Source organism: Danio rerio, chromosome 7 (assembly GCF_052040795.2).
Source record: "Danio rerio strain M-AB ecotype USA chromosome 7, GRCz13ab, whole genome shotgun sequence".
In the NCBI taxonomy this organism is placed as follows: domain Eukaryota; kingdom Metazoa; phylum Chordata; class Actinopteri; order Cypriniformes; family Danionidae; genus Danio; species Danio rerio.
In genome coordinates, this window is record NC_141027.1 from 18601238 (window position 1) to 18612369 (window position 11132).

At 34.5% G+C, this 11132-nt stretch overlaps 2 protein-coding genes across 6 annotated transcripts in view; both read right to left on the reverse strand.

Annotated features, from left to right (window-relative positions):
• rgs12a (regulator of G protein signaling 12a) overlaps positions 1-829 on the reverse strand; it is a 72938-nt gene extending 72109 nt beyond the window's left edge. For all 4 annotated transcript variants that reach the window (XM_087260679.1, XM_087260678.1, XM_087260677.1 and 1 more), the window contains exon 1: positions 727-829. The gene's annotated coding sequence lies outside the window, so the exon portion shown is untranslated. The remainder of the gene's footprint in view (positions 1-726) is intronic.
• Positions 830-3067: 2238 nt separating this feature from the next.
• msantd1 (Myb/SANT-like DNA-binding domain containing 1) lies at positions 3068-8006 on the reverse strand. Of its 2 annotated transcripts, none has more exon segments than NM_001327848.2 (3): positions 3068-4084; positions 5685-5963; positions 7577-8006. In NM_001327848.2, coding segments are annotated over 3 exon segments (825 nt in total). In that variant the 5' UTR covers positions 7834-8006; the 3' UTR covers positions 3068-3795.
• Positions 8007-11132: the final 3126 nt, after the last annotated feature.

Genomic DNA, 11132 nt, shown 5'->3' on the forward strand with positions numbered 1-11132 from the left:
AAATTATTGTTCTGACCAATCACTTTATGAATTAATGAAAATACATTTTGTTTAAAAGTTGAAGAAAATATCTGAACTTTTTAGAATAAAGGAAATATTAACATTTCATTCACTCAGACCCATACCTAAGATATCTAGAAAAAAATGTTATCTTATTTCGTTCCATTTATACAAATATGATCACATATAAACTGCATTTTATATATATATATATATATATATATATATATATATATATATATATATATATATATATATATATACTTTATTTATAATTAATATTTACAAATATCATTACATATAAACAACTGCATATAATACACAACCAATATTTATGTGACATAACTTGATTCTCACAAATATTACTATTATGAAATCACTTATAAGGAATTGTTTTCCTTTTGTTACAAATTCACCACATTTTTGATCAAACCGCAAGACAACCCAAGTAAACACAAAGGTTATTAAAATGTTAATATATTATGGTATTTTAAGTTGCTTTAATCAAATTTCTTCACGTGTTTAGGAAGAAAGATATGGATTGTTTTAAAAAGAAAGGTAACTTAGATACAAAGGTATCGCCATCCAAACAGCTCTCAGATGTCACATGCCCAACACTTTTCATTCAAGCTTTTCATTCATGTAAACAAACTTGAGTTCCACGCTCACTTCTTTCTCTCAACTTTGACGTATTCGTTAAGAATTAACACATACACCGGTGCTTACCTGCAGTCCTTTAAATCCCAAAGTTTTTCATCGTTTATTTCTGAACTCCGTTCGCGCGACGCACTTAAACCACTGCCATTCACTATTGTTGGGAATACAAAGCGTCATTCTCCCTGTCGCTATGACAGCGTAACGTTTGCAAACTGAAGCAAGCTCTCTCATTGGTTAAAGCCCGCGTCAATCATGTTTGATATTCAAATATTTACAGCGCTCTCATTGGCGGTTGCTAAAATCATGCTGTTTTTAGGGTATTGTTTACAGTTTATTACTATTTTTAGTACTTTTGATTGGGTTCACCTAAGAGTAGACGAGAATTTTGGGACAGTAAGTACGACCATGTGTTAAAAACAACATTAGACATATTAAGTATTAAGTTATAAAACTGTATGCAGGTATTGCGTGGACACTGCGCTCTCAAAGATACATTCAGTTTTTTTTTTTCCTGAAATACAGTACTTTGACACATATTTGACACTCGAGTATAGCTTAAGGGCTGCAGGGCATTTTTTAAAATTTCGTTTACTATTCATGTCACCACACCCAGTCAGGTCAATGAGCACTAACGCCTTTCCTCTTATCAACAGGCACCGTTCAGGACGACTGACAGCAGGTCAGTTCATCGCAGACGGAGAGAAGGAAAAGAGTGGGTGGTTGAAACTAATGTCTGTTCTTATACTTGCTCGAAATTTTTACTTTTACAAACAGGTTTCTTAAAATAAAAAAAGACCTAGAACAATTCATTAATTCACTTAGAATTATTGATAATAAGAAAAATGCTTCTTTCTTTAGTAAATATGATGAAATCTTTCATAGTACTTGATTTTTTATGTATTTTTTATTGCATTATTATTATAATTATTATTATTATTTTAAGTACTGAACTTTTTGGTTCCCAGTGATGGGTTGCAGCTGGAAGGGCATCCGCTGTGTAAAAAAACATACTGGATAAGTTGGCAGTTCATTCCGCTGTGGTGACAATTAATTAATAAAGGGACTAAGCCGAATTTTTTTTTTATAAATTTTTGGGTTTTGCTTTAATCCTGTTCATCTAATGTGGATATTGTGTAAAATAACTGTTCTCTTTTACTATATTCAATATAATATTATACAGCTTCTTCTAATTAATTTTTAAAAAATCATGTTTGTTCTCCTTTTATTGCTATTTATTACCACGTGCACAAGCACGTTTGAGCATGGCAGAAAGGATTAACTATCTTGTCTGCACATTAAGAAGAATTAAAAGAGCATGTGGTGATGCATTAGCCATTATAATGTTTGGGTGCCAGTCAGGCTCGATCTTCTGTCCTGAAATGATAAAACTAAAATATTTTTAAAAGTTTATAATTCATGAGCCAGGTTTGTAAAAATGATCTCATTCTCTGTGGCATAAAGAAATAGTAAGAATAAGTTATGCTATTTTAGCCAGACAAATATAGATTTATACCTACAGTGCTCAGCATATAAGTGCACCCCTCACAAATCTGTCTTTTAAATTAATAATGTTAATAGGAAGCTGTACAATATTATATGTGTGCATATACATTAGATTAGTCAGTACTGAAGCCAAATCTGGAGCTAATCTAACAAAATAACTTACGATAACGGTCCAAAAACAGGTACACCTAAATTTATATGTTATAGAAAAATATTAAACACAATTAAAAAGAGGAAAGATCAAGAGAAGCAAAAAAAAATGTAAAAATTGAGTTGACATTTTGTAGGTTGTAATTCTTTTTTGCAATATTTTGCTTGAATTTAATTGTATTATCTTTCAATTTCTATATATGTTTTTTGATTAAAATATTATTTTAATATATATATTTGTCTAAAAAATCTGTTTTGCTTAAATGCATCAAAATAAATTGCCTATATTCACTGAGAAATGGATACAAATATTCATTTGGAATATTTGTCAAAATGTGGTGTACTTAATTCTCAATTATGCTGAGCACTGTATATTCCATTAAATTTCCATTATTACCAAACACTTGACATAATCATGTCCTTAGCTGACCTGACATCTCTGTCCTTCTGGTGCTTTCTTTTGATAGATAGATAGATAGATAGATAGATAGATAGATAGATAGATAGATAGATAGATAGATAGATAGATAGATAGATAGATAGATAGATAGACAGACAGACAGACAGACAGACAGACAGACAGACAGACAGACAGACAGACAGACAGACAGACAGACAGACAGACAGACAGACAGACAGACAGACAGACAGACAGATAGATAGATAGATAGATAGATAGATAGATAGATAGATAGATAGATAGATAGAAAAAAATATTCTCCAATTCTTGAAAAATAAATGTTAAAAAATATATCTATAACATAAATATAACACAAACTAAGTGTTGATTTATTTTCTATATTTGGGTATATTCTAACAGATCTAAGCTAAACATGACTGTCATGTTGTTGACCCATAATCCTATAAACATCAACCAAAACAATCGCATTCCGTAACATGTTAAATTGTGCTATATGCTTTAACAGTGTACCGTAAACATTGAACTAATGGCATTAACTAAACAAACATTGTCCTCTTCCATTTTGAATCCTTGTCAACTTAATCCAGTTTCCATTATCACCAACCATTCGGCATTATCTGTCAGCCTTAGCTGACCTGACCTCAGTCCTTCTGCTGTTTACTTCAACACTGCATCCTCTCACAGAATGTCTTAAAAGAGATCTGAAATCTGTCAGATGTCTCTCAACCATGAATGATGTGCAATTTCTGTTGAAGTTCACCTGGATCTGAGACTAACACATTGATTTAGACACACTTTTAGTGTCACATTACGATCTTTTTTTAAATTCTAATGCACAAAGAAATATATTTCAAGTCAGATTAAATCAATGTGGATAACTACTCATTTGTTCAAAAATGTGCTTGTGTGGGTTACATCTGCCACATATTTTGGAAATTCATCATAGAAGACTTAACAGCGCTTAAATATGTCAGTAATATACCGCTAACTAGTTGGTTACAGCTTTTATGCTTGGATAACATGGCAACACTTCCTCTGCAAAGGTCCTTATCTTTGAGTTCTTGTCACTCAGGCGTGGGTGTTCCTAAACCCTTAGCAGAAGCTGGGTTTGGCCAAGAAGGAGCAGATTGTGCTGGAATCATTTTTTCCAAGAGGTTCATCATTCGCTCCTGAAGCTGGAGGCTCTGCACTTGCAGGAAGTTCTGCTGATGCATAACGCGGCGAACTTCATGACATGCCTCTTCGACAGCATGGCTAATCCTGCGTTGTTCCTTCAGCATTGCATCCAGGACACGCAGCTTCTTTCGCCGTAGTGACACATGCGAAAGCCTTCTCCGCTTATGTGGCTGTGACCTGTAAACGGACAGGCATGAAGTTAAAGGGATAGTTCACCCAAAACTGAAAAATGAGTTACCATTTACTCACCCTTCACTTGTTACAAACATGTTTGAGTTTCTTTCATCTGTAGAACACAGAAGAAGCTATTTTGAGAAATGTTAGAAAACTGTAACCACTGGCTTCCATAGTATGAAAAACTAATAATATAGAAGTCAATAGTTACTGTTTTTCATTATTTTTCAAAATAACTTATTTTGCGTTTAACAGCAGAAAAATCCTTAAAAAAAGGTATTTAGAAAAGTGCTGAAAACCTGTAATCTTCCATAGTATGAAAAATAAATACTATGAATGCCAATCGTTACAGGTTTTCAGCATTTTTATAAATGACTTATTTTTCAAAGATTCCTTTCTTCTGTTGAACACACATAAGAAGTTATTTTGAAAAATGCTGAAAACCTGTAACCATTGACTTCCATAGTGTAAAAAAAAAATACTATGGAAGACAATGGTTACAGGTTTAAGGCATTATCCTAAATAACTTTTTTTAAAGATTTTTTTATTCTGTTAAACGCAAAAGAAGTTATTTTAAAAAATGCTGAAAACCTGTAACCATTGACTTCCTTATTATGATAAGCACATACTATAGAAATCAGTGGTTACAGGTTTTCAGCATTTTTCTAAATGACTTTTTTTTAATGATTTCCTTCTTCTGTTGAATGCAAAAGAAGTTATTTTCAAAAATGCGTAACCATTGACTTCCATAGTATTAAAAACAAATACCATGGAAGTCAATGGTTACCGTTTTTTAGCATTTTTCTAAATAACTTTTTTTTTAAAGATTGTTTTCTTCTGTTGAATGCAAAAGGAGTTAATATGAAAAATGCTAAAATCTGTAACCCTTGACTTCCATATGAAAAACCAATACAATGGAAGTCAATGGTTACCGGTTTTCAGCATTTTTTGAAATAACTTATTTTTTAAAGATTTTTTCTTCTGTTGAACGCAAAAGAAGTTATTTTGAAAAGTGCTGAAAACCTGTAACCATTGTCTTTCATAGTATGAAAAACAAATATTGTAAAAGTCAATGGTTACAGGTTTTCAGCATTTTTCCTAAATAACTTTTTTTAAAGATTCTTCTATTGAACGCAAAAGAAGTTATTTTGAAAAATTTTGAAAATCTGTAACCATTGAATACCATAGTTTGAAAAACAAACACTATGAAAGTCAATGGTTAATGTTTTTCAGCATTTTTTTTTTTTTTTGAACGCAAAATAAGTTATTTTGAAAAATACTGAAAACCGGTTACTATTGACTTCCATGGTATGAAAAACAAATACAATGGAAGTCAAAGGTAACAAGCTTTTAGCATTTTTCTAAATAACTCAAAATAAGTTATTTTGAAAAATGCTAAAAACCAGTAACCATTGACTTCTGTAGTATTTGTTTTTCATACTATGGAAATCAATAGTTAAAGGTTTCTAAAATTTTTCAAAGTAACTTCATTTGTGTTCAACAGAAAAAAAGAAACTCAAAAAGGTTTGAAACCACTTCAGGCTGAATAAATATTGAGTACGCTTTCTTTTTCATTGTTCTGTGAAGTGATCAAACATGTTACCTGGTCTCAAAAGAACTTGCAGAGTTGTCTGTCAGGCCGTCATCCTCATCATTCATATCTCTCTCCTCTGAGGATCCAGTGTACTCTGGCAAAAACCCGCTTGGTGGAGCAGACTGGGGCACAGCAGGGTCGTGCTGAGAGGTCGAGGGGCCAGACGATGAGAGGTTTGGTGGGCTCATATGGCCATGATCTGGCACCTTTGACAAAATCCTTTCAATAGATTTGTAGTACGGCCAATCAGGTGTAGAACTCCCACCATTTGCTGTGTACTTCAGCTTCCTGTTAAAAAAGGGTGATGTTAAAGTATTTATGCACACTGTTTTATAATGTATAAGCATCTATTATAATAAACTATAGCTTAAGAGATCAGAAATGGTAGACTGCTACATTAATCTGCACACAAAAAATTGTGTAACGGTAGTGCAGAAAGTAGCACGATCGCCTCACAGCAAGAAGGTTTGAGCCCCGGCTGGGTCAGTTGGCATTTCTGTGTGGAGTTTGCATGTTCTCCCCCGTGTTCGTGTGAATTTCCTCCGGGTGCTCTAGTTTGTCCCACAGTCCAAAGAAAGGTGAATTGAATGTGCTAAATTGGATGCTGGAAGGGCATCCGCTGCGTAAAACATAAGCTGGATCAGTTGGCGGTTCATTCCGCTGTGGTGACCCCTGATTAATAAAGCAGAAACTAAGCCGAAAAGAAAATGAATGAATTATTTTCACAACTTTTGATTAAACCTAAGCATTTAAAAGCTGTATTCTGCAGTTTGTTACTGTTTTGTTTACTGGAATATGAATTATTTATATCCTTCATATAACTAAATAAAAGTCAACTTATTTTAAATAGCACCATAAGTTATTCCTTAAAGTTGACAAGGATGTCCCAGTAATAATAATATTAATTAAAAAATTTAGCTTAAAATGCCTCATAAAGTTCCTAAAAGGTTGGTTCCTTAAAATAAATCACATTTAAAATACATAAAGGAATAAGTAATAATCAAATGATTATTCTAAACTACTTTTATCAATAATTGTTTCAAGAATCTTTTATGATACGGATATAAAAAATATAAATTATAGGGTTGTCATTTTTGCTTAATGTTTTTACAGATCTACACACACAAAAAAGCGTGTTTATAATCATAAACTGTTATAAGTACAATCACATTCTCTAATATTTAATAACATTTAGCTGCCAAACTGGAAATATGAACTGTAATGTTACTCACTTAACAGCCACATAGTCCACAAACTAAAACGTGTATTTACTCTCAGGTATTTGTGTACATATATGATATATTGTGTACACATACTTTGGGTAAATAAAAGAACGTTCATCCACCACTATGGATGTGACAACAAAACTGATCCAGGTGGCTTTTGTATCATCTTGGTTCTGGGAAGTGTTTGATTCTGTTTTATGTCTTTTGCTGCTGTTTGAATCGACTTGTGTAGCTGGTAGCCTACACTGCTTGTTTTAAAATGGTTTATAATAATAGAAACTAAAGGGACTAAGCCGAAAAGAGATGAATGGTAATAGAAACTGAAAACAGGCTGCGGTGGGTGCTGCGCGAGTGCGCGTGACGTCATTTACGTAATCAGTAAATATGCCGCTCGGTTTTTCTGTCCTGAACAAACAGCATGCGAGATTAAAAACTGTACTGCGCATGCGTTAAATGCGTGCATCCGCATCACAGCCAATAGGGAGCTTTGAAAGACTTATAAAATTACCACTAATGTAGTTATAAGGTTATTGAAAAGTATTGATAGATAGATAGATAGATAGATAGATAGATAGATAGATAGATAGATAGATAGATAGATAGATAGATAGATAGATAGATAGATAGATAGATAGATAGATAGATAGATAGATAGATAGATTGATAGATACTTGCCTGAATTGGAAGGTCATGTTGGTAATCTTCATCTTGATCTCCTCTCTGTGTCGCTGTTCCCCAGTTAATTCGTAAAGTTGCTTAGCCATGGTCTCGTAGATCTTAGCATTGCGCTTAGCTTTCTTTAGCTCTGTCACATACTCTTCCCAGATGTACACAAGAGCTTTCATCTCGGAGTCCGTCCAGTTACGAGCCCTCCTGTGCTTCTCGTTGGAGCCCGGCACAGTGTAACTAAAGCAGAGGTCCTCAGAGGCCATTTTATCTACAGACCGTGTACCTTTCGTTCGGGTTTATGATTTAAGCTTGGTTCTTTCTCAGTGCAGTCTGATTTCCTGGCCTTACTTTGCTTTCTCAAGCATGTGCTTGTGTGTGCGAGAGACAGGCCTCTGCTGCCCTTCCCCCCATGCTTATAGTTAAGAGGCCTCAAAATGGAACCTGGAGGGCTGGAGCAATCGCTTTAAAAGCTTTTAAAAGGGGAAGTTCGTCAGCATGATGTCAAGTTACCCTGGCAACAGCCAGCGAAGGCCCTCCTCTTCTAGCCAAACCCATCCCCTTCTCCTCTACTCTTTTGTCTCTGTCAGTATGCAGCAAAAAGCTTTTAGCTGAAAGCCAACAAAGTGGGTCGGGCAGGCAGAAAATCTGCATGTGAAATACGACTCCTCTGGGGACTGAAAGCGGCAGACTGAGCTGTTGCCTTGGCAACTGGGCTCTCTCCAGACCACTTAGTCAAGCGTTTATGAGCTTAAAAGCTTTTAATAGAGAAGGAGCTAAACTGATGTTGCAGAGAAAGTGCCTCTGCACCGAACACAACTCCTTCAAAGCAAGAGGATTATTGATCAAATGAGCCAAAACTGCTGTTTGTATGTCAGATCCAAACATTAGCAAGCAGACCAATTCCTTATTCAAGTCAGTCACAAGTTCCTAAAGAGATTTTTAAAGCATGTACATTCATGAGACTTGTTTAGAATAGCATAATTACCCCTTCTTTCCCTGAGCCTTTTGGTATCACAGTGCATTCGCCCTCTAGCCTGACTCCACCCAAGTGTTTCAGATTACATCTCCTATCACTACAGGGGTCTCGGACGGAGCATTGGGGGTAGTCATTTGGGGGGCAGGGTTATCGTGTGCTCCCTTTGACAGATTACCAGCTGAGATGACACACGGTGCATGCTTCTTTGTGGCTAACTCAGTGTTAACCGCATTATGCTCTTCGTCCATCTGTCTAGATGTCATCACCTTCACATTCAACTTCACTTCATTTGGAGACAACCCTGTCTGAGATGAGCACAGATCAACATAACAGGCTAGGACGGCTTGGCTTAATAACCATTAAATACTTGAACACATTAAAAAATTTGACAGAAATATTCTAACATAATGCCTGCTCTGTATATCTAAGAAAAAAGTTGGATAGATAACACTTGTGGTTGGTCGGTCTGTCTGTCTGTCTGTCTTGTCTATCTATCTTGATAGTGAGCCTTTCTTGCTATCTAGCACTTTACAAATATATCTATCTTGCTAGTTAGTGTTGCTATCTAGCACTCATATCTATCTTGCTAGTTAGTGTTGCTATCTAGCACTCATATCTATCTTGCTACTTGGTGTGTTGCTATCTAGCACTCTAAATACAAGTATATCTATCTTGCTAGTTGGAGTTGATATTTAGCACTCTAAATACAAGTATATCAATATTGCTAGTTAGTGTGTTGCTATCTAGCACTCATATCTATCTTGCTAGTTAGTGTGTTGCTATCTAGCACACTAAATACAAGTATATCTATCTTAGTATGTTGCTATCTAGCACTCAAATCTATCTTGCTACTAAGTGTGTTGCTATCTAGCACTCTAAATACAAGTATATCTATCTTAGTTAGTATGTTGCTATCTGGCACTCAAATCTATCTTGCTTGTTAGTGTGTTGCTATCTAGCACTCTAAATACAAGTATATCTATCTTGCTAGTTACAGTTGCTATCTAGCTCTCTAAATACAAGTATATCTATCTTGCTAGTTATTGTGTTCTATCTTGCACTCTAAATACAAGTATATCAATATTGCTAGTTAGTGTGTTGCTATTTAGCACACTAAATACAAGTATATCTATCTTAGTATGTTGCTATCTAGCACTCAAATCTATCTTGCTACTTAGTGTGTTGCTATCTAGCACTCTAAATGCAAGTATATCTATCTTGCTAGTTAATGTGTTGCTATCTAGCACTCTAAATACAAGTATATCTGTCTTGCTAGAGTTGCTATCTAGCTCTCTAAATACAAGTATATCTATCTTGCTAGTTAGAGTATTGCAATCTAGCACTCTAAATACAAGTATATATATCTTGCTAGTTGGTGTTTTGCTATCTAGCACTCTAAATATAAGTATATCTATCTTAGCTAGAGCGTTGCTATCTAGCACTCTAAATACAAGTATCTATCTTGCTAGTTAGTGTGTTGCTATTTAGCACTCTAAATACAAGTATATCTATCTTGCTAGTTAGAGTATTGCTATCTAGCACTCTAAATACAAGTATCTATATTGCTAGTTAGTGTGTTGCTATTTAACACTCTAAATACAAGTATATCTATCTTACTAGATAATTTGTTGCTATCTAGCACTCTAAATACAAGCATCTATCTTGCTAGTTAGGGTGTTGCTATTTAGCACTCTAAATACAAGTATATCAATATTGCTAGTTAGTGTGTTGCTATCTAGCATTAATATATATCTTGCTAGTTAGTGTGTTGCTATCTAGCACACTAAATACAAGTATATCTATCTTAGTTAGTATGTTGCTATCTAGCACTCAAATCTATCTTGCTACTTAGTGTGTTGCTATCAGGACTCTAAATACAAGCTTGTCTATTTTGCTAGTTAGTGTGTTGCTATCTAGCACTCTTATCTATCTTGCTAGTTAGTGTGTTGCTATCTAGCACTCTAAATATAAGTATATCTATCTTGCTAATGTGTTACTGTCTAGGACTCTAAATACAATTCTTTCTATCTATCTATCTATCTATCTATCTATCTATCTATCTATCTATCTATCTATCTGTCTGTCTGTCTGTCTGTCTGTCTGTCTGTCTGTCTGTCTGTCTGTCTGTCTGTCTGTCTGTCTGTCTGTCTGTCTGTCTGTCTGTCTGTCTGTCTGTCTGTCTGTCTGTCTGTCTGTCTATCTATCTATCTATCTGAAAAGATAGATAACCATAACTCTGTCTAGCTCTATAATTAAACTGAGCTAGCTGTACTGTTTGTATATAGGCTATACGTTTAGCTTGCAAGCTATCATCATTAAACAATCTAACATTTATATCCAACTATCTAGCTAAATTTTATCAATCAATAATTGATATGTTTAATTATCTATGTATTAGTTTAACATTTATATATGTATATAACATAGCTAATTCTTGCTGGCATTAAGCTAAAAATCTTGGTAGCCAGCAGCAAAATCTATCTTATCAGATTCATGTCAAACCCTCTGGTCTTTGAATTAGTCCTGATACTGATCCAGGGTTATGTAACAGAACATAAAGAGCATTAATTAACAGACTGGATCATC